The 25,192-nt window shown below is 38.7% G+C and overlaps 1 protein-coding gene across 1 annotated transcript in view; it reads left to right on the top strand.

Moving 5' to 3' along the window:
- Positions 1 to 25,192, top strand: part of LRPPRC (leucine rich pentatricopeptide repeat containing) — a 312,777-nt gene that overhangs the window by 106,772 nt on the left and 180,813 nt on the right. The window contains 5 exon segments of the mRNA XM_029593332.1: positions 11,184 to 11,253; positions 17,203 to 17,230; positions 19,774 to 19,831; positions 20,954 to 21,060; positions 21,286 to 21,363. Of these exon segments, the coding sequence (XP_029449192.1) occupies positions 11,184 to 11,253; positions 17,203 to 17,230; positions 19,774 to 19,831; positions 20,954 to 21,060; positions 21,286 to 21,363 (341 nt within the window).

The following is a 25,192-nucleotide window of genomic DNA, read 5'->3' as shown; positions in this document are numbered from 1 at the left end:
GGGGGGGGGGGGAGGATTTGAGCGACATGAATTGCAGACAGTTGGTACAGCTGATAAATTTCATAAAGTTGGCTGCCTCATTCAGTAATATGTATATATTATGGTCAGATGATATCCTGGATATAAAATAGAGTGACTTGAAGCTTTGGAAAGAGGGCCACAGAAAAGTGAGCCATCAGATTGGAGGATGGATCCACAAGCTGGGGGGCAGGCAAATTTGGCATGATTGGGCTAACAACCAGTGTGAGGAATTTTACAGGTAGGATAGAATTCACCTATCCAACAGTATGACTTGTTCAACAATACATTACAGGAGGCCTTGGAAGATGCATTATGTATTGCAGGGGAGATTCACTGATAGATAGCTTAGGGGTGGGGGGAGGGCAGGAGGCAAGTACCTGTGGCGGGGTACCCAGATCAGTGTGCATTTTTATTGGCTGGACATAGGTTTTTGTTTTTTTTTTTTTACAATGGCCTTCAGGGCTAGGGGCAGACAAAATAATGGCTGCACAGCCTCATTTCATGTTGAATCTACATGGTCGATAGTTCAACAAAGGTGAGGGCATGGTAATGCCTGGCAGAGGGCCCCTTTGCTTGATGATGTGGCAAGAGGCTGGGTCAAACCTCTGTCGCCTTGCTAGCCACGTGGTGGTTTGCTAAAATAGGGGCAACCCAGTTAGTAATAGGTGTCAGGATTTGGGTACGTTAGGATAGCAGTTTGTCAACTTGGAAATCATTAATAAAACTGGCTGCGGCCCTTCACCCAAAATAATAGTGTGTGCAATTTCACTGATGTGCCATCTGGTTGTGTGTGTGTGTGTGTGTATGGTGGTGGTGGTGGTGGGGCGGCGAAGACCAATGCCTTCATTACCACTGCTGGGACTAGAATGGCTAATAAAATGCATTTGCCAAATCCAACATTGCAGTTTTGCTTCTCCAGGCAAATTTACACTTTTCCAATGTTTGGTGATTTGGCAGTGAGTTGCAATTAAAATCATATAAAATCAGCTTCCATTTTTTTGTGGGGACCTCAAAATCTGGAATGCCCAATAGTAATATTTTAGAATTCTTAGGTAATTAAAGAAAGAACCATAATTGAAGTATAATTGAATTCTAGGGCATTCCAACCATATATGAAAAAATGTTCCGACCCTATCACAACCTCATTCTCAACTCCAAGATAGCTCTGATGTAATTGCTTTGGTATCAAATACCATCTAAAAAACAGCTTATGCCCATTTTCGATATGGAGAGAAGAAACAGCATTTCCATATACCCAGAAAACATTACGCCCAAACAGTCTTATCTAGATCTCCCTGAAGATCTTTTTCCCACCTCGAAATGAGTTTGTACTCAAGCATCTTATTCATCATCTGATGAAAATTTAGAAATCACACTCTTAGTTTTTTGGGGTTTAGAGCATAGCCACTCAAATAATTTCCTTCCCAAGATCAACTGAGATCTTACCTTTAGAAAAAAAAATGACATAATTAAATATAGGGATACCTATCACTGCCAGTCAAAGAAAACTTTCCTTTAGGTCTGCAAATAGGACAATATGACCTTGAACCCATAATTGGCCTAAAATGAAAAGGCCATCACACTGAAAAAAATAGCGAACCTATCCCTGGTGGAAAAAACTTATATCTTATGAAAGTCAGGGAGGAGTAATCCTTCTCCCCTATTAACTAAACTTTCCACTTATCCCACACTTTCAAGAAGAAAAATGTGACAGGGCTCCCTTGAAGAATTGACAAACGTGCATGTCGTGGCAGCCATAAAAAGGACTGCAAAGGTATATTGCCCATAAAAATTGCTCAAGAGTCACCCAGTTTTTAGAAAGTGACTTATGTCAATCCAATAAAGCATGCATCTGTGCCACCAAGCAATAATATATATTAGGCACCCCCCAAGCCCCCATGCAGTTTATATTGAAACCAGACTGATTTTGCAACCTGAAAGAGCCTACATCTCCAAATAAAACTAAAGATACGTCTGTGTATCAGTTTCAGAGTTTCATCCGAGATGTCAACAGGCAAGACCTGAAAATAATTTATTTTAGGTAACCAGGACATTTTCAAGTCTTCAGTTCTTCCCAACTAAGACAAAGAATCCTCTGACCATGGTTGCAAAAGCTGAAAACAAAGATATGTAAAAATCAGAATATAGTTCAGAGAGTACAACTTAGTTACATCAGCTGGAATAGGCATCCCTAAATACTTCGATCACTCTAGCCCATCGAAAAGAAAAATGTTTTAATTGTTCGAACAAACCAGAAGGGAGATTAATACCTAAAATCTCAGATTTATCCATGTTTATTTTAAAACGTAAGGTCTGCCCAAACAAGAGTATCTCACTAACCAAAGAAGAGAGAGGCCTTAGGGGATCGGTCAAAGTAAATAAAAGATCATCAGCGAATAAATACATTTTATATTGGTTGGCCCCTAGTGAAAAAACGTGAATTCCTACATTATCCCTAATCCTAGTAAGTGTCTTCATAGACAGGGCAAATAACAATGGGCATAACAGACATCTCTGTCTGGTACCTCTCCCAACAGGAAAAAATCGAGAGTAACCCTCATTCACCTTGACAGCAGCAGACAGAGATTCATAAATCTGTGAACCCAGGTGATAAAATGCTGAAGCTCATCTTTTCCATAATCTTCAAACATATAGGGCCAATGAATCCTGTCAAAGGCTTTTTCTGTATCAACTGTCAAAACCAAATAGGGAATGCCTTGTTTCTTAGCATAAGATTAACTTCAACACCCTAGTATATTGTCTGCTGTGTTTCCCCTTTATAAACCCTGACTGATCCCCTCATACCTATGTGGGTGCTACTCCCCCCCCCCCCAACCAAATTGCCAACATTTTTGCTAACATTTTTGTATCTAAATTCAATAGAGAAATCATCCTATAAATACCTGTTATTCCTTGGGGAATAACAGGTATTTCTGCCAATTGCATAGAAGGCAGCAAACACCCATCTTTCAATAACGCCTTAAAAACATTCCTGTTGGTAGTCTCACTATCAAATTAGGAAACTTCTTACAAAATTTATTAGAAAATCCTTCTAAGCCTGGGGAAGTTCCAAACTTTAAACCCTTAATAACCTCAGCCACTTCAAACTCTGTGGTTTCATTATTCATCCTCTCTTGTATATCCTGTGGTATACATGGCAAAGGTGACTGTTCCAAATAAGAATTGATATCAGATTCAACAATAAGAGTCAGTCTGATAGAGATCTCTGTGAAACTCAGGAAACCGATCCCATGCTTCTTTATTCTTTAAAAGAAGACCCCCCCTGTTTTATCCCCTATTCACGCTGTCTCTGCAATGTGCATACATTTTTTCAATTTAAAAGCTTTATTTCCAAATTCAAAATACTGCTGATGTATAAGATCCAATTTATAGTTAAACTCCTCAGCATATAATTCATACAGTTGAGCCTTAGATACCTCTAACGGTTTAAAAACTTTTGGATCCGATGAGTTTTTGTATATGTGCACCAAATGTTTAATATGAATCTATAAAACAACACTAGAACTCAGTTTTTCCTTTTTTTTTTTTGTGCACTGCCCGTGTTTTCAGTTTCCCCCAAATGACTACCTTAAAGCAATCCCACAACATCTGCACAGTTGTATTACCATTATCTTCTCTAAAATACTGAATCATATCTTCCCACAAAAGATAGAATCATCCAGCAAACTCTCATTTAACCTCCAAAAGCGATTCCCAACATCTTCCCTTCCCATTATAAAATCAACTGAGATTTGGAGCATGATCGGATCATGAAATGATACCAGTCTCAACCTGCTCCACAGAAGATACTAGAGGCTTTTCATCAAGAAAAATATTTATCCTGCAGTAAGACTTATGAGGAGGAGGAAAAAAAGGTATAATCCATCTAGAGGGCTTTAATAACCTCCAAATATCAATTAAATCAAATTGTAACAATCTGCCTCAGCTGGAGCCTGCCAAATCATGCCCCTCCCCCAGTAGCTGAAGAATTTTCTAAAGCAGGATTATTAGTTAAATTAAAATCACACCCCCCCCCCCCCCCCATTATAACCTGACCTTCTACGTGGGAATTCAAAAAAGGAAGTAATGATTTAAAAATCTTGCCCGGATCCATATTAAGGGCATAAATGTTCACCAAAGTATACAACTGTGTGTCTAAGTATATTTTAAGTATCAAATATCTCCCTTCTTTATCTCTCATAACTTCTTTAATATTCAGCATTAAATCCTTTGAAAACAATTTAGCAACTGCATCATATCTATACCGCGTTGTAGTAGAAGCAAAATAGATATGTGAGTAATTTTTATGTTGCAAAAGCCTCTCAAGCTTTTTACTCAAATATGTTTCTTGGCCACTGTTGGAAACAGGATGCTGGGCTTGATGGACCCTTGGTCTGACCCAGTATGGCATGTTCTTATGTTCTTAAAAAAAAAAATGATGCCTTCATATGAAGCATTTCTTTAAATAACATCTGTCTTTTCTGTGGGCAGTTGAACCCCTTCACATTTAAAGAAAAAAATTGTACGGTTTTAGCCATGGAACCAGATATATAAAAAATGAGTGAATATATAGGTTTCCCTTGGCAAACAGCAAATAAAAAAAAAAGAACGGTCCCATTTAAATAACAGAACCCCTGCCACCTCTTCCTCACCCAAAACCCCCACCCAACTTCCCACAACATAAGTTTCAGTAGATCTTGGTGCTTCAAGTCATTTAACTAGACAGCATGAATTAATAGATAACTACTCTGCAGTAGAGGTCAGATCTGTAACATTGTCTTACAAGGGTTATCGTCAAAATAATATAAACGCATTTCTATACTGGAACAAGGAGAATGTTATACTAACTACGTAGATGACATGTCAATAGTAACAAGAAGTGATACGTTTCTGCAAGGAGTAAAGATTACAAGATTGAACTAAAAGATTTAGGAGATTCAAATTGAATCTTAGGCATTGACATAGAGAGAAGTTCAGACAATAAACAATTGTCAATCAGTCAAAAAAATTATATTGAAGAAATCCTAAAACATTTTGCCATGCGTGACTGTAAAACAGTTTCAATACCTATTGAAGAAAATGAAGATCTGCATGGAATTGATCATCCAGGTCTTCCATACTAGAGTGTTATTAGGCGTTTGAATCTTGTAGAGCTAACAAAACCAGATACTACATTTGCAGTTCATTATTTGAGCTGTTACAATACTTGCTATATGATCAAACCCTGGAAGATGGCTAGACATATTCTTGGATATCTCCAATGTTTTGTGTTACAAAGCTTCTGGAAAAAGAGTAATTGGTTATTCTGTAGGCAAGAATTAGGATTTTTTTTTTTTTTTTAGAGAAAACTACCATATAAAGTGACATTTACTTGAGTGGGAGAGTGTTAAAAACTCATTTTATGGCACTATGCTGAACTGTTTTTTGCTATTAGGGCTTCCGTACTGCTCTGAATGCTTGATTGCATGCCTTGCTCCCTTCTTCTATGTGAGTTGAGCTTCTGATTACTTACAGCTCCATTTTACATTGTTAATAAAAGAAGTGCTGTTTTACCTCTCTTGAAAAGAAGAAGCCTTACTGGCTTCTTTATTTTTCTATAAAAGTCATTATTTTATCTATAATTCATTTGTGCCACAAATCTCTAACAGATTGAGCAGGGATATTGAAAGAGGCACTAAGCAAAGGTACAACAAAAAGAAGGAAACACTCAAGTAAAAGAAGCACAGTAAAAGCCTGATTTCCAACATTCAGCCAACTGGAAAGTTCACCTAACCTTCATCTGATAAAGGCTTTTTTTCCCCCATATAACTGCTTGGGGGATTTCATGGGGCAGTCAGCACACACAGATATATATACTCCTTTATGGCCCCACAGAATGATGCTGAACTGGAACTGCTTACTGTGCCTTGTAAAATTCTTCAGAGCTGTATACATTTTTCACATTCTGCTGTCTAAAAAATACAAATCAAAATGCTTTAAAGTAGGAGTTTGCTTCACTGATCTACTCAACATACAGTTAGACAGGCCCCCAACCCTGTGGCTCCAACTCCTGAATTCTTTTCAGGTCAGGCATCGAACATGGGTCAGAAGCCTGGGCAGGGAACCAAAAAGAGCACCTAAGCAACTCAAGGAACCCCCTTTAGGGCTGTCTCCCATGGAGCAAAATAAAAGCCTGGATGGCATGGAAACTCTCCATGCTTTTGAGCCATTTAATTTTCTCAGACCTATGGCTGACCAGGGCACCTTCCATGTCATTTGCACAGAGCTTACATTCCAGGACTAGGTCTATACATGTGGCATGTCAAGGCGCTATCCATGATGTCAAAGTATAGTGCCTTGTTGCATTGTCCAAGAGTCCTGCTGTTACTGCTTTGGCACGGAAGGAGACATTGCCGGCACTGTCCATGGACCAAGGTATCGTTCAGCAGGGATTATAGATGCAGCTGATGTGGAGCATCTCAGAGCCAGCTGCTACCACAGTGGGGTACAGCCTTCTGTGCACAGTTCCTTCTCCACTTTACCAACAGCTCTCCGTGAGTATGAGCCTACCTGGATCTCTGAAGATGATGTCTCTCCTCCATCTCTGATGCAGAGGGTCTCTCAGCCATTGGGAGTCTAGCTATTGGAGCTAATGAAGAATTTGTTTGCCTCCTTAAGACCTGAAAATCAGAGAGGGAGATTAGAACCTCTCCTGTCCAAGATGGAAGAAATCTTTCCACATAGTGGGGCCACCCAAAGTCCCAAAATGGTTTGTACCATTCTGAAGAGCTTCCAGCATTGGGAGTAAGTTTTTACCATGAGGAGGTGCATTCTTCTCTACCAGGGTAGTTCTTTCACAAATTAGAAAAGGAAAAAGTAGGATCAGCTCATTCTGAGCTCTTACTGGACGTATCCCTCTCAGACCAGCTGAGATGACTTCCTTAGTTGCCCTTAGCATTGTCAGAGTTGTGACTTGGTGTTCCCCCGTGGTTAGAGGATGAATATGATGCCATGGGGATACTCTCAGATACTGAGGAATTTCTATATAAATACTGGACATTATGAAATTCCGTATAAGGCCTAAACTCTTAGCTTGGAATTACACTGCCTGATTTTGTACAAAAATACTTCTAAAAATAAGAAGCAGAAGCAGGTTGCAATCCTACTTTCTTTATTTCATTATCAGATGCATGCACTTCCATAAATAAAGGTTAAAAACAAAACAGGAAGTTGTTCTGAGCCAGTGTCGCAGTTTTAATTCTTATATATGCTATACAGATTATGATAATAAGCAATCAACAAGTCAACTGGCAGTATTTAATACTATATTTAAATATTCATTAATTTCCTGTAACTGATACCTATGGATAAGCTTAACTTTAAGAAGTAAACAACTCTAAGCATTGCTATATGTGGTAATACCCTGAATACCAAAGAATATATATTTATTTAACCTAACATGCTCTGACTATACATCATCTTTGGTTTACTTGCCTTATTTTCGTAAGTGAGGAAGTTTCTTTTTTTAATTGCATATCCAGGACTTTGTCAGCCACATTGCATTAATACAGGCAGGATTCTAACCAGAGAATTCCTCTAGATTACTAGTGTATGTTAGCTTGCTCTTTAACCTATTTTGCGATTGTCCTACCTTAAGCTATATTGCCCAGCTAAACAGTGCAGTCTCAAACTTTATAATAACTGTCTGCACAACTAATAAAGGAATTCAAAGCTGGAACCCCTGAGTTTTACGACAATATCTTGCTGGATTTGATGCAGCATATCTCTTCTCTGGATGATCTCTTCTACTCCAGGTTTTTGGATAAGCTGTCAATGACGTTGTCCATTAGCACTAGAAAGGAAAAGGACCCAATGATTGATTTCTTCAGGCTTCTTCAAGTCCTTTGACTTTCAGCAGACTCATAGATATCTCCAATTACAAAGTCCTCAAGGACCTGTAGATGAGGATGTGGAAGACACTGACATCTTGTCTTCCAGTGGCCCCGAAACCACTGACCTCTACTGGCTTTGGGGCAATCCAACTATAGCACCACTTTGTGGTAATGGAGTCTGTGTTGAAATGTGCTAAATGCACTTGTGATCAAGCCAACATATACCTCCTGGGAGGGATCCAAAAGTGTTGGATGTATTTGGAAAAAAGTTCATGCAGGGATCCCTGCTGAATGCAAGATTGTGGCTCACCAGTTCTTCATGGTGGTGATTTGTATGAATGAATACAAAAACGGAAACCTTTGATGGAATTGTCAGACCTAGGTCAGGCAGACTTCTATTGAACAGTGGAAGATATGGAGGAATATAAAATAATACCTCATCTGTTCCATGGCTTTTGACACTGTAGCTTGAATTTCATCCAATTCCATTAGAGTGCAATGGCTCACATGGTTTGGGTAGAATATAAACATTTTAAATATCTCATAAACATCCATTCTAAGTGGATTACAGTGTGTAAACAATAGCAGATTTAAAACAAACATAAACACTATGTAATACGTCACATAAAACTTACACAAATTTAAACTAAACTTTAACCAAAGGCTTGCTGGAATAAAAATTCCTTCCAGTTTTTCAAAACACACGTATGATCCTCAGATTCACTCATTATATTGAGCAAGGCATTCATAGTGTCAGCCCAATCACTGAAAAAGCATGCTTATGTGTTTCCTGAAAGCATGCTTCTTTCACTGATAGTATAATCAACATCATATCTGAGGAACACAATAATTAACTTGGAACATAACTCATCGGCAAGTCTGACTCATTTTGAGGAGCATCACATTTCATACATTTTTAAAAATAAGAGTAATAATTGTAAAATGACCCCTTTGGTCCACAGGTAACAATGTAACTGATGCAGAACTAGAGTAATTTGATCTCTGGGAGAACAAGTGACAATCAAATGTGGTCCCCAGTGGAGAGTCATCTACAAATCAAGCACTTGGAGCTGTGAGTCATCCACTATGCTGTAAGGGCTTTCTTTCTCCTCCTTTTGGGAAAGAGAATCTCAGTCCAGATGGACAGCCAACTTCTATATATCGTCAAACAGGGAGGTACAGGCTCTTAAGCCATCTGCCAGCAGGGATTCTCCAAATTTGGTGGTGGGAAGGACATTGCAGTGCTCATTTCCAGATGTCCTAACTTTGAGGCATCCAGAACACATTAGCAGAACCCTTCAGCAGAGTGTTACAACTGCTTGAGTAGTCCCTGGACCAAGGAATTACAGGTGACTTGTTCAGCTGCCTGGGAAGGCCAGTGGTTTAACCTGTTTGCTTCAGAAGACAACAGAAAGGTTGAGAAGTTCTGCTTCGTGCATCAGAGGAGCTCCAGATGCTTTTGTGCTAGGCTGTTGATCTACTCTGTTTATCCATCAATTCCTCTAATCACCATGACTGTCCAGAAGGTACTTCAGCATAAAGCAAGGAATAAACCACATAGCCAGATAATTTGTCTGCTCACTGGCTTGCAAAATATTGACTTCATATGTATTTAAGTCTTAATTTGTTTTATTTTGTACACCACTGTTATGTCTATGTTCGAACAGCAGTACATTAAATAATACATTACATGATGGAAGGGAACTGCTTTTTAGAGAATGGCAACATGTTAATAAATTTTGGGGACCAGACAGGTTTCATATCTGTTCATGTAATGGCATAGCCTGATGGCATTTCATTTCATGCTATTGGCCGTTGTGATCCACTTTTTAATATGCAGCAGCAGTGGTGGCGGATTAGCTTTCAATCATTATTTTGAATTTCCATTATTTGGCCAAAGATTTCCATTCTTCTGGTGAATATTCCTGGAACTGGAAGACCCTATCCCGATGGGTTCAGATCAGTGCTACATTTTGGGGAATTAGACACTGCTTTTTTTTCTATCCCTAAAAATGAATATGTGCTGTTCTTTAACAAATATGCTTTAATTCAGATGGATGTGTTTGTTGAGCAAGCAGAAATTAGATGCTGGAATATAATTTTTGCAGCTAGAAAATAAATGACACATCTGTTTGTAGATTAACCCATTTATTTTTGGTCATCCTATAAATATATAAGCTTTGTAAGATTATGGAAAGAGGACACGACAAGGAGAGGCTGTGGAGTAGCATCCCAACCAATGAGGAACTGCTATGGGGAGCCCTGCAGTTTTCTCATGATTTATGGGCTTCCAGCTCAGTTGGACCCAGCCTGTATAGATTATGATGCCATGCACCTTCATTTGCAGCTAACCAGGGATTTTCCCCATTTTATAATCTTCCATCTAGCCCAATTACTTCAGAGAAACCACAGATCATGACACCCTCCAAAGACCGGTTCACATGCACTTTGAGTCTGGCCAGTAGGTGTCTGTGTTCTACAGCGGTTTAGACTCCTTCCCTCGTTTCCTTCCCCACCTGATTATTGTGACTGCTGCCTTCTCAGCATCCCCAACCTTGACCATCCCAAAAGGCAGAAGTCTGATTTAGGACTTCAAACCTACATTTCCTATATGGCAGGAGCACCGGGCTGCTCTGGATATTAATGTAAGTTGTATTGATTCCCCCTGATCTTCTCTTAAGTCATTGCACATCTGTCACTGACGAGATGAAAACACCAAAGCAACGGCTGAGGAATCTGGGCACATAAGGCAAAAAAAAACATAAGAATACCTTCTTCATTGTCATTCCATTTGTTTTTGCTGTCAGCCCTTTTTGATTTCCTTGGACTGCTTCATTCCTAGGGAAATCGGGCAGTGAAGGGTGAACCACAACTGTGTAACAGAATATGTTCATGGCTATCCTTTATTTCTCATTTAATTATTGTTTTGTTGCATCTTTTTATTTTTTAAGCAGAAACGTTGAATTTAAACTACGTGGTTCCTTCTCTGAGTCTTGCTTGTTTTTCCCCAACTAAAATTTTTCCATCGTCAAGATTGGAGTGCTTTTGTAATTTGGAGCAGGTTTTCTTCTCTTGAGTATGTTTTCCCCACAGTAATGCTGTCTGGTGTGGTCTCTGAATTTTCTCTTCCTCCTGCAGCATGCCAGTTCATGACTCTACAATGATAGAAAGCTTTTAGCAGGTGATTAAGAGTAAGGCTGTTATGTAGGCAGTACAATGTTTTTAGTCTATGGCTTGCACAAGATATTTTATAAGCTATTGAAAATTTTCGGTCCTTGATTTTCTTTACAGTGTCTTCGGCGAGTATGCCTGCTGTGGATTTGCAGTCTTTCAAAGGCAGTCTGATTCTAGGGTTTAAAAGGTGAGTTTTTGCCTTAAATTGAGCATGGTTTGTTTGGGGGAAATAGCATGGCAGGATGTCAGAAGCAGGGATGTTTTCTAACATATATCAGTGTTAGTCTGAAGTCCTGGAGCTACATGTGACTCTTCAAGGATTTAATAATATCACTTTTACACCAAAACGTTTGTAAAAAAAAAAAACCCCCAAAAAACCCCAAACTCAATTGGAAGCAAGCCGACCCTAAATTCCAGGCAAAATAAAGGTATGGGGGTCTTGAATAACGGTTTTAGCTAGTTTGACTCCCTTACTGAATGACACTTGACAATCAGAAATGTTTGTTGTAAAGTTCAGTTTAATTTCTTAATCCCTGGCTTTCTAAAGCACTCTCCAAGTGGTTTGCAATACATAAACATAAAATTTTAAAACATTAAATAACATAAAGCAGCATATAATCTAAAAAAAATTCCATAATATAAGATTATATACTTTATATCTTCGACATCACCAAAAATTAGGATAACGGGTAACTTCTCCAGCTAAAATTAGCTGGATAAATTATCCTGTATATTCAGTGGGATAAATGTCCTGCGCAAGATCCTGAAATAATTATCCACTACCTTTAGCCCGATTTAACTTTAAAACTAATTGATCTTCTTAATATTGCCAGTTAAGTTTAGAGTTATCCAGCTGAAATTAGCTGGATAACTTTAGACTTAACCGGTTATATTCAAAAGAACATAGCTGATTAAGTAAATTAAAAAAAAAAAATAGTCTGGCCCTGCTCCCCTTCTAACTGGTTTGCAAATTGGGCCAGCAAGCCCATGCTCCCCACCTATCTAAGCTGCCTGTAAAGATGAATCAAAGTGTCGGGCCAAAGGCCCGAAGAGACGGACCAGCTCTTCCTTAGGGATATCAAGATTTAAGTATGGAAGCGACCCCCATCATCATCTTTGTGGCCATCATCCTGAAAATGCAAAGGCAGCTGAGCTGTAGTAGGAGTACACCGCTCCCGGTAGCATCAGCAGTTTTTGTGTTGTCTGCAAATTTGATCATCTCCTTCGTTCTCTTTTCGTTTATAAATATATTAAAAAGCACCGGTCCTAGAACGAATTCCTGGTTGAGAATTGACCTTATACCGATTTTGCATATACCTGCTCATTTAGAAGCTTGGAGGTAGATTTTAAGAGCCGCACACATGTGCGCGCTGATTTTATAACATGCGCGCATGTTATAAAATCCGCTACCCATGTGCACAATTTTATATTGACGCACGCATGTGTGCGTAAATGTCGTCTCGTGCACATAAGTGGGGGGATTTTAGTAGATGCGCGCAGTGATGCATTGGAGCCTATTTCCCTGTTCCCTCCCAGTTCATCCCAGTAAAGGAGCGGACTTCCTAAACCCCCCTACCTAACCTGCCTCCCCTTTTACCCTACTAGCCCCGACCCCTAAAAGCTCGCTGACTACCCATAAAGGTTTTCATTTTACTACTTACCCGCAGTCCATAGGAGCAGCAAGTTATGCAGTTGTAGGATCCTGGCGCGCGCTTCTGTGCGACACTGACTTAATGGTGCTGTCCTGGCCTGCCCCTTTTTTGCAAAAATCTTTCCAACGCGTGTGCCAGGACATACGAGCATGGCTGCAGGCCTCGTAAAATCTGTGTGGTCCTGGCGCGTCCCAGTCATGCATATTTCCCGGATTTGCTGCGCTTAGGGCTTTTAAAATTTGCCTTTAGTTTTGAAATGAGTTCAAGGATGTCAGTGCGTGGTGGCTGATGCCAGCATGCATAACGCAGCTGCCTTTTTGTTTTTGAGTTTTGTGATCTGCTTTTCCATAATAAAATTCCAAAGGCAAGGAATACCAAACAATGTATGCTTGTATAAGTTTTATTTTTCTTCAAGTTTAAGGTGTAAAACTTGTCTCTCATGTTTTTTTTTTTAATCCCCAATTTAGTTTGAGGTGGGAGGGAAAAAAAGTTTCATCATTTATTGCACAAAATAATTATATAATGCTTTCCTTTTCCCCCTCTTGAAGCTGTGACAGAAACAATAACGCATAATTTGACATCGGCCTCTAGCATGTCATGGATAATAATAATAATAATTTTTATTTCTATTGTTCCTTACTGACAGAAGTCACATGGAGCACAGTGCAATACAGAATAAATTAAAAATCTAAAACATACTAACCAGACGGTGAAAAATGAGCAGAGTGTCAGAGGAAAGGCTTCATTCTCAACAGAAATCCTGATTGATTTTGTAGTGTAATCCTGAGCATATCACATAAAAGAGTTGTAATTTCAGAAGGCAATGCAGACCAGAAAAGAGAGTTGGCTATCTCCTAAAGGGATGCATGCACCTTGTAACCCACTAAAATGCTTCCTGGGGTAGGGAGAGACCTCCTCAGCACCTCCATATAAACCAGTGAAGTGTAGATGCTCTGCAACTTGCTGTTCATCAGTCTTTGCTGCGTTTAGGAGAACCTCCCTAACCGATCCTAAGCAGTTGTGAGAGACCTGGGAGTAAGGGTTGCTGTAGATAGAGTATGTTGATGGCTCTTAAAACAAACAACTCTCCCGACATTTGTTAGTGCTGTGAAAAGGTTTTTCTTATAAAGCTTTTATTACTGCACTGTGAATTTACACTGATTAGACTTGTAGAATTTACACTGATTAGACTTGTAGAATTATTGAAGGCTGCTGGAATGTAGGCCAGAAGTCAAAAAGTATGTCAGAAATCACATGACTTACAAGAATTCCAGCTTCATTAATATATAAATGAGATAAAATTATAATATCCTATTAAGAGGATGTTGTGTTAATGTTGCCCAATTAGAAAAATGTTATGAAAACAAACTAGCTCATTGGTATGTAAAATAGATTTAATCTATTGTGTAAACAATGCTATGCAAGACTGCTTCTGAACTGCCTCTCCCAGAATATTCCAAAACTTTATCTAAATAAAGATCTTTCGTAAGCTGCCGGTATAAAGTGCTTATTTTGGTAACCCACCACAGATAAAATGCATGTACAGTATTTTAGTGGGCAGCTGCAGGAGTAGAGATAGCAGGAAAAATGAAATAATATGCTCCTAAGAATCACTATTGCCAGACCTACCTTAAGAACCAGTCTGTTATCTTATGGCAGTCTATATTCAACCCAAGATTAGAGGAATCTTACATTTAAACAATCCAAAATCCAAATCACAACTATTTTCTCCTCATGGGAAATTGTATCAGAAAAATAGTGTGCTCTCACAGTCGTCTGGCTCTTGCCCACAAAGGGCTGCAACCAGTTTCGTGTATATGGCACTCACAGTTACCTCATTTACTCTTTCCCATCAATTTTATTTACCACTAAATTTTCTTTAAAATTATTTCACCTCCCATTCGTGTTACCCTAATTTTAAAATCACATCCAACACTTCTCCTTCATGTGTCACACTATTTCTTCACATCCATGTTCTAATTGTGCTTCCTTTGCTCTTATTAATCACTTGCACTTTTATTAATCACTTGCACTTTCCAATATCTTCTATTATAATCTCCCACTGCTGTCTTGTTGTAATCAATTCTCCGGTGCCATCCGCTGTTGTCTCTCGCTCCTGCATTCACTTCTTATGCTTGAATCACGCTGTTATATACCACTGCATATACACATTATTTCAACTCCCAACATCGATGTTTCAGCGGTAACACCCGCCGCCTTCAGGGGATCTGTTTCAGTTTCTTGGCCACGTCTGGCTCCATCTCCCAACGCACCGAATCACAGATGACGTATCCACGCTCTTGCAGCGTGGATACGTCATCTGTGATTCGGTGCGTTGGGAGTCGGTGCATTGGGAGACGGAGCCAGACGTGGCCAAGAAACTGAAACAGATCCCCTGAAGAAGGCGGGTGTTACCGCCGAAACATGGATGTTGGGAGTTGAAATAACGTGTATATGCAGTGGTATATAACAGCGTGATTCAAGCATAAGAAGTGAATGCAGGAGCGAGAGACAACAGCGGATGGCACAGGAGAATTGATTACAACAAGACAGCAGTGGGAGATTATAATAGAAGATATTGGAAAGTGCAAGTGATTAATAAAAGTGCAAGTGATTAATAAAAGTGCAAGTGATTAATAAAAGTGCAAGTGATTAAATAAAAGAGCAAAGGAAGCATGATTAGAATATGGATGTGAAGAAATAGTGTGACACATGAAGGAGAAGTGTTGGATGTGATTTTAAAATTAGGGTAACACGAATGGGAGGTGAAATAATTTTAAAGAAAATTTAGTGGTAAATAAAATTGATGGGAAAGAGTAAATGAGGTAACTGTGAGTGCCATATACACGAAACTGGTTGCAGCCCTTTGTGGGCAAGAGCCAGATGACTGTGAGAGCACACTATTTTTCTGATACAATTTCCCATGAGGAGAAAATAGTTGTGATTTGGATTTTGGATTGTTTAAATGTAAGATTCCTCTAATCTTGGGGTGTTTAATGGTACCTTTGAGAGGATTTATAAGCCTGATAATAACAGTGGTTGTGAGGTCTATATTCAACACCACTTAGCCAGATAAGTTTTGACTTCTCCGACTAAGTAGTGGCATCTGAATATCTGGCTCCATTCAGCAGCCACCACTTAGCCGGATTATGATCACTACTTTGATTTATTATAAGAAAGGTGGTTAATCAAAACTAAATTAAACTTTGGATGCTATGGAAATGAAAATGTCTCAAGAAGAATGGCAACCTGCAAAATATTTTGTCTGTACTTGAGTGCCATAGCTGGATATCTTACTCAGATAAAAACAATACAATACTTTATATGTTTGAAGGTAATAAAACCTTGCCTGTGACCTCTTTAGACTGTGCTGCTTTCCTCTCCTCTCCTCTTGATTTAGTCCAGAGATGACATTCCTTCCATTGGCATTTCTAAGTGTCCATTTTAATGAGAAAGCACTGCAGAAAATGATAAAATTAAAAAGAATTGCCAGTGTTATCTACTGGCAAGATTGTTCTGAAATGGAAGCCTTCAGGAGACAAAATGTATGCTAGACATTCCAGATATATAGTTTATTTTGAGCAGGTGGGGGGGGGGGGGGGTGGAGTTTATTTTAATGTTTTTGCTAGGAAATGGTAGTTGCTTTGGAGAAGGTTTTTGTTCTCTTATTTTTTGAGAAATTGTGCATGTTCAACCTGGCTTTTGGGTTTCTGTATCAACTGCACACAGATATGTGCTCTGTAAGTGATGTTTTTGTGGGCCTAGGAAAGATCCCGTTTCCTGTCTTTACTATCCTAGATGGTGTGGGGTGTACCTTTCAACCCAGCTTGATTTTTTTTTTTTTTCCCTTCCCGACATGTGAACATGCCAGATAGGGGCTGTGGTGATCTGGTTGGGCCTCAGCTGTAGGCTGTTGTATGCTGGTGTTGTGATGTGGAATAATTGAAGGAGTTCAGCATGGGCAGGGTCTCCTCAAATAGCCTCCGAAAAGTTGAGACCCTCGCAATTCCTGATGGCAGGGGGGGGGGGGTGTACGAAAGAAGAAAAACTAATTTCTAGGGTTCTGTTGCAGTAACTAAATGAAATACATCTTGTTAGGTGAAAGAAAACGAAATAGACATTGGAGGGATACATCTACTAACATGAATAAAGAAAAGAAATGTTCTATTTCAGGTCCTGATCCTACTTAAAGCTAAAATCTGTTAACTGATGGAGCTCTTCTCTGTGCTGATTTTTTTTTTATTTTTTAAATAAAGATTGAGTGGTGGAGCAGTTTTGTTAACTGATTTTATTTTGCTTGTATTCTTGTTCTTGCCTGAATTTTATATGAATGTTAAAGAAAATTCATAGAATTGCGTTAAAATACTTAAGACCCCCCCCCCCCCCTTCAAGCCATCGATGTCTTTGAGGGGTTTCTAATGATGCTAATTGTGCAATGTTCAGTGCTTATGCCTTCATTTATTGTCTTCTGCTGCCCCCTTCAGGTCCAGCGACATAGATCAGATGGCCAGGGTAAGTGCTGGCGGCCTCTCTGCCATCCCGAGCAAGAACTGGGTGGAGGTGACTGGTTTTGTGTCCTGAAAACGCTGCGGATTTTATTATACTGCAGTGTGTTGTGAAGCTAGAAAACCACAGGCAGCCCCCAAACCTTGCAGATCTCTGACAACAACATTTGTCATTGACAGATGACATTTCATATTTTGACTAAGTATCTCTCCTTTCAAAGGAGTAAATTATATTTTTGCTACCGCCCAAATATGTTTAATAATAGTATTGTGGAATTTCTACCTTTTCCATGTTTTCCTGATCATTGCTGAAACTGATGAACAATCAGAAACAAGTTGCAACTTATATAATTTTTTTTTTTTTTTTTTAAGCAAGCTTTCAGCTTCTTCCTGAGAATGCCAGCATGATGCCTTCAGCTTTTTGTCACTTACCACACACACTCCCAGCTGGCATATACAGTCATTCCCTTTTTTGTTCTTGAAAGTTTTGTAACAAAAGGATCTGAAATTGTGTATGATCGTGTATTAAACTGTTGTGCGATTAACTAACTGGATTTTAGACGTGTTCCGTGGTTTTTTTTTTTTTGGTTTTTTTTTTTAAATCCTTACTGATTTTCTTTTATTTCTCTTGGGCTTTTGTAAAGTCCCGTTTTTGCCTTTGATCAGTGGGAAGGCAGTTGTTGCACCCTGCATTTATTTCCTAAGTGACAGCTTCCTGAGAGGATCCTGTTTTCTGAGCAAGAGAAAAATGGAATTTGTGACTTGTTTCAATGCCTCTGAGTCATTCTATTACGAATAATCTGAAATGGATTTAAATAGCAGTAGCAAGAAGTGATGTTTATAATAGTAAAATCATTTGGGGATTTTGTTGGAAGAAAAACTGAGCTGAATCCAGTCTCTCTCCATCTCTGCTCTGCTTCTTTTCTCTTTAGCACACTGTTTTATCAGTAATAGTAGGGCAAGTGTTAGCATTAAGAAAAACATAGATAAAACCAAGTTCCTCTTCATTTCATTATACATGTCATTAACAACCAAGTTGTGTTTATATTTATTTTCTGGACTGGATTGTGAAGTTTTGGGTTTTGTTTTTTTTTTGTTTTTGTTTTTTCTAAATTAACACTTTAGGGATGTATTGCATCACTTTTTCTGCATAGCTTCACTTATTGCAAACTGTAAGAAGGGAGAGGCTGCATGGACCAGTTCCAGCCTCTCATCTGAGAGGATGAGAACAACTCCGGACATGACACTAGTCGGTAGTTGGTTTTTGATTTATAATTGCTGTCTTGGTAAGGCAAAAGTAAAAAAAAAAAAAAAAAACCAAAAAAACCAAAAACAAAACAAAAGTCAAAAAGAAAATGAAAACTTCCACCACAATTTCTTAAGCAAATCTTATATCTAAATAGAGTAGCAAAATTAAAAAACTCTTTACTAAAGAGGAGAAAAAAGACCAAATATGCAGAAGTTCTTTAAGGAACGCCATATGCATATTAGGTAATTCAGTCGTAGGTCTAAAAAAACCTCCATATACTTCTTTATTTGAATTTCAAAAACATTTTTTTATATATATAGTTTGTTTTTATATAAATCAAGTGCTTCATAAAACTTGTGAAGGTATACATGTTGCTCATTTAACATTTTTTATTCAAATGACTGTGGTGTCAAATACCCTGATGTTGGAACCAGAAAGCTGAATCTCTCATTGCCCAAAGTTTAAAGGCTGAGAAAGTTGAAAAAAGGCATCTTTCTTATTAAGAGCAACTTGTGCGATGAATTATTCAGCCAAGCATCACTTTCTGAAGGCTTATAAAACCAAGGTCTGGTATCGAGGATTGACGGGCTGAATGCCCCGAAATCAAACACATTCCCAAAGCCGACTTTAGCCAATGGTTTGCCCTCAGGCTGTCTCAAGGCATTTATCTAAAAAAAAATGATATACATAATGCATTAAAATACCTCTTATCACAAAGCAATATTTAGAAAGGAAGAAAATCTTCCCAATACTCGCTTCAAAATCGCAGTTACTTAATAATATGCATATGGCGTACCTTAGAGAACTTCTGCATATTTGGTTCTGAGGTCTTTTTTTCTCCTCCTTAGTAAAGAGTTTTTGAATTTTGCTGCTCTATTTAGATATAAGATTTGCTTAAGAAATTGTGGTGGAAGTTTCCATTTTCTTTTTGACTTTTGTTTTGTACTTCTACTTACCTGCCACTATTGGATTTTTCTAAAATAATCAGGTAAGGCAAAAGTAAAACAAAACTATTAGGACTCCTCTCTCATCTTTTGCCACACTCCTTAAAAAAAAAAAAAAAAAGGAATAATAATTTCAATTTCTAATACTTTTTTTTTTTTTTAAGGAACTATCATGGTATTTTTCTTCTGCTTTATTATTTTTTTTTATTTACTGTTATACAAAGTACAATAATACCTTTGTGGAAAAATGCGGGGTTTTTTTTTTTTTTTTTGGGGGGGGGGAGAGATTTTAATCTCTGCTCCTTTGTCCTTGCGTGCATCTCTGGGTTGCAATGTGCGATTATTCTGTCTCCCCAGATAACGGAACTCTTGTACACGGATGGACGCTACTGCCAGACGCCTCCGGGACCCAGTGGTAGTGTTTCAATTTCTATGATTATAACTTAGCCGCAAATCCGTTCTTGTGTGTAATGATGGGCTTGAAGGATTACAGCAGTAAATGCTGTTTGCTTCTTTGGGGAAAGGGAAATTTAAAAAAAACAAACAACGTTGGGCAAAAATCTTGATCCTGATAATCACAACATATTGTATGAGATCGACCTTTTTTTTTTTTTTTTTTTTATAGTTATTAAAACAAGATATTTGTTGCTTTTAAACTAGGAAAAGAAAATGGCCAATGAATAAAATCTAATTTTTTATGAATGATATAGAAATTTGTAAATTAACTGATTTAAAAAAAAAAAAAAAAAAAAGCCTTTGAAATGTAGTTCTGGTGGGTGAGAGCTAAGCTCGCTGCCATTTATTGTAGTACTTATGCAGCTGGTTACTGTATGGCAGGAAGAAACCTTTTTCTGGTGCCTTGCCGTGGCATTGGCGCTCCCATTTTGGGTCTTGTTGATGTGTACATCCTTTCATATATTAAGCTCGAATGGCTGAGGCTTCAGTTTTTACATGGGCATCTAAATTTGTCTGGATTTGTAAGAGCTAAGAGGCAGCTCCCTGAACAATTATTTCATCAAGTTTTTAACATCCGTCTGTATGCTCCCTGTGACTGATGTTTATTGCATTGGTTGATGAATAGTATATTAGCCTTCAAGTGCATGTAATGTGTCCAGAAAAACCCCATAGCTAAGCATCCCTAAAGCTTTTCGAAGTTGCATCGTGTAAATATGTTTATTTTTCTACCACAAAATCTGTGGCAGTCTTGGGGTGGTGGGCAGGGGAGGAAGGCTGTGGGCAGTTATCATTTCTGTCACACGAGGGGTGAAAAAAATATAGATCGAAGTAAAATTCTGTACTGAAAAGCTGTCACAGTGGCTGAAAATAATTAATATTCCTTTCACTCACCAGTTAGATATGTGCTCCCAAACCACATAATCTCTATGCCTCAGTGATCATTGTTGCCATTTCAGAGCCTCTCATCAGGGTGACATCTCACACCAAAATGATTTCTTATAAATTAATCTTGATAACATGACAGTCTCGGTAATTTTAGTGAATGCTTTCTCTTGTTTTTTTTTTTTTTTTTCCCCCACAGAAGCTGTTGGCTATTTTCTTTATAACTTGATTGACAGCATGAGTGACTCGGAGGTACAGGCCAAGGAGGAGCGTTTGAGACAATACTTCCATCAGCTGAAGGAGATGGTACCATTTTATCTTTTCCCTACATAATGCCTGTGCTGCCTGACATGTATCTATTAGATTTGAAATTGCTGCTTTTAAGTACATCCAAACCACTTCTCAATGACATGGCGGGAGTTGGAGACTTAAAATTATGTCTGAGATAATTTCTGTTAGACAGATTTCATTTTGGTTGTGTTTCAAAACTAATTTTTTTTCCCCTCATCTCCCCCCCACCTTTTGGTACAGAACATAGTAATCCCGGCAAACATCTACAGAGGCATTCGCAACCTGCTGGACGCATATCATGTTCCTGAATTAATTAAGGTCTGTTGTGGTACACCATCCTTTTTCTTAAATATACGTACTGTGCAGTATCCATTTCTGAACATCAGATTTTCTTTCTTCACAGACATTTTAGTACAGGTTTCTCTTTGTGCAACTGTGTGTACATACAGATAGATTTATGTACCTATATCTAGACAGAGGTTTATTTTTGTATTTCTATCACTAGTTATATTAATACACATAAACACACAGTTCAAGTTTTATGCTGATCTTTATTTAGCAGAGGGAAGATGTTAAATTTTATTTTTGTGACTTGTGCTCACAAATCCCTGCCTGCCGCACAGCAACAAAGTAGGCTACAACTGGCTTGATCATTGTTTGGGGAAAACAAATCCCCATTCCAGAACACTTCATGTTGATGTTATGAACTTTGCAGCAGCTGCCCTGATTCTGTTAGAGCTCTCCCAATTAGAGAGTACGGAGCTCTGTGCCTTTTTATACAGAATGGAATCGGAGCAGTTCGGGGCACTTTTTTCTAACGTCGTCCACCTGGTTTCCGTGCTTCCTCTTTAAATCTGGCTTGTCTTCTTTCCCGGCTCCCTCCATATCTGATCAGTTTTTCCTGCTATTTTTTTGTCAAGGTTTTGAACGTGTTCATTGGCTTCATTAATCATGCTGCTCTTGTCTTGCACACCCACCGTGCTGCTGAAGTTGTTGCAGGAGCCGTGCTTGTACGGATGCACTGAACGTGCTAGAACTAACCAGGCACGCTGGTGCTGACCTTGCCCTGCCAGTGGGCTTTGTACATCAGACTCTGTGCTCCATGCAAATTAAAGCACAAAAGTGTTTCTGAAAAATTGCTCTAGTACGGTACAGCTGCTGTGACTCCTGATCTGAAAGAAACTGGTGTGGGCTTACCGTACTGCATAGTTTATTCATACTATATTTGGAATCCTCTCGCTACTGCAGAGCAAGCCTGTGGGAATCCTTTTTCAATTATTTCCTTTGGTGCTTAAATATGTGCTTTATGATTTATGTTTAACTGGAGGAGCCCGGAGCCTGGTTCAGCTCTCCTGCAGGAAGGGCACAGCGCTGCCCCATCTTGTCTTTTTTATTTATTTATTTATTTATTTTTTAAATTTAACAGATGTTTATTATTTCAGAAAGGTCCAATTGTACAAATACAATCAGAACAGTGCAGCAGACCTACCCTGTATAAAAGTTTCAATCAAATTTCACTCAAGTATTCTCTACAAAAATGCATATTGTTATAAATTATAACACTTTATTTTACTTTTTAAAAATGACCATATTCCAGAATAAAAAAAAAAAAAGAACATCTAAAAAATAACAGAGCCTCTCATCTCTCTCAACATTCAGTGAAGGGCACAGTTCCAACTTCATGAGGTCTTTCCGTAGACCTTAGGAAGGGTTCCCAAATTTTAAGGAACTTTCTCATTTTATTTTTCCATTTAGCTGTTTGTTTAGTTCCATACTGTGCAGCTCCCGCAACTTGGTCAAGCACGTTGTGGTGTTAGGGGTTTGTGGACTTTTCCAGGTTAAGGCAGTAGTGCACCTTGCTGCCACCAAAAAGTGTGCAAGTAAGTTAATTTGTACCCTTGTTGCTTGTTTCAAAGATAACCTCATCAAAAAGGTACTGGGGTCCCATGGAACATCCAGCCCAATAACTCAACTCATTTTACATTGCATTGATTACCAATACCAATTATCTTAGGGCGCTGCCACCACAACTGTGCCATTGTGCTACCATTCCCACATACCATCCAGCGTTTGCTGGAAGTGTTATTAAACATCCTGTTTAACCTAGAAGGAATAAAATACCACCTGTAAAATATTTTATATATATATTTTCAAATACACTTGTCATATAAACTTTTGGAATTTTATGTCTCATCTGTACCTGCTGATCTTTACCATTTTTCTAGTTTAATTCCATTTCCCATCTATTCCTGTGTGTGTTCTTAAATGTACTTGAATCTCTCAAGAAGGCATAAAGCCTTGAAACCAAGCCCTTTGTAGGTTGACAATGATAGCATAGCTCCTCTAATAATGTACATTTTGAGACGTTTGCCTTGGGTTTCTTTAGTTTGTAAGTAGTGTATGTATCAATTGTATATATGAGTATTGGTGTGTGTGTGTGTGTGTGTGTGGCAGATTGAATACCTCTGAAATCTTAGGAGGGAATTTTCAAAGGATTTATGCGTGTAAATGTAACATATTGTCGTAGCAATTTTAAAAAGCCATTTACTCAAATAAATTACACTTATGTAAGTAAATCCTATGGAACATTCAATGGCATATATTATAGCAATTTTGAAAAGATCACTTGAGTAAAACCCAGTTTTTTAAAATTCAGGACCTTGTTGAAGCTGATAAGTTTCGTTATCCACCAGTGGTTCTTAAAGCAAACCGCTCCCCGGATAGTTGAAGTTATGTATATTCCCCCATTTATGCTTTGTTTGTATTGCATGACACCACTGTTTTTGCCTTTGAAGATTTTTTAATTTATTCATGGGGTGGGACATCGAGTTATTTTGAATTGAGGTCGAAATTAAGGGCTTCCCTGATAAAAGCTTAAAGTTAGCGTCCCATATCCCTAATATAAAATCAATACTTGGAAATGCTCCTTGTTGATCATTAATCTCTTAATCTCATCTTTCAAAATAAATGAATTCTTGATACAAGTAACAGCATTTGAGAATCATACTAATAAAATAAAGAACAAATTATATATTATACCAAAGAAAAATTACTAGATGTAATCACCATTCTTAGTCCTTACTTTGAGGGAGTCAATAGAGAAGAAAAAGGCAAAGAGGAATTCCCACAAACCCAAGATAATATCCTAATAGTACCAGAACGCAAACATTCAGGGCCAATGCGATAAAGTGCGCCCAGCCTAGTGCATGGGTTACTTGCAGTTGGACATGAGTTTTAGACATGCTAGACTAGCGCCAGATGCAGTAAGGAGATTAGCACGTCCAAAACACAGACCCTAACAAATGCATATTTGATAGTGCCCTTCGGATGTAAATTCCATGTAAACGAGGGAATTAGCTATTTCTAAGCATCCAATCAGATGAATCCAGAACAAGTGGGTTATATAATCTAACAGCAGATGGAGACGGAGCAAACCGACATCACAGTGTGTGTATATATATATATATATATATATATATATACCCCTACAGTGCCATCAACCTGCCAGTATTTTCCGTCTTCAGCAGATGGTGGACCTGCATCTCCACACTGGGGATTGCTTCATTTTAAAGAAAACGAGAATTAAGGAGATAAATTCACCCTGCTCTCCTGCAGTGATACCAAATGGTCCCTTCCGCAGTTGAGAATTCTTGTGGTGATTTCCGTGGTCTCTCAGAGTGCCTTGGTCCATTAGCTGATTGTCAGGCTGCTTCAGCAGCTGAAAGGCACTGGGTGCAGAATGCTGAGCACGGCGGTGACGACACATGTCCTCTCCCCCCGCAGCCAGAGACCATCTCTGTACTCTGGTAAGGCTGAGCTTCAGTAAGTTTAAAAAAAAAAAAATTATACAGAGACTTAGAAGGAAGTCTTTTGTTGTGCAGGGCTTCCTCCTCCCCCGGTCTCCATGGTCTGTGCACCAGTCCGACATTCGTCCCACTCTGTGGGAGGTCAAGGGACATGGGCAGCCTGGCAGGTTGAACAGCCTCCTTAGGCTAGGCCTTGCTCTGAGGCTTTTCGTTGCATGCCGCGTGGTAGGCTGCAGGGCATTTCACGCGCTTTTGGCAGCTGCCCTGTACAGGATTGTTGGCTGGCACATGCGTCAAGCTATGCACCCAGTTAAGCGACATTGTAATGGCCGCATACTTAC

Source organism: Rhinatrema bivittatum, chromosome 3 (genome assembly GCF_901001135.1).
Source record: "Rhinatrema bivittatum chromosome 3, aRhiBiv1.1, whole genome shotgun sequence".
NCBI lineage: Eukaryota > Metazoa > Chordata > Amphibia > Gymnophiona > Rhinatrematidae > Rhinatrema > Rhinatrema bivittatum.
The sequence above is the reverse complement of the archived record's forward strand: the minus strand, read 5'-3'. Positions and strand labels throughout refer to the sequence as shown.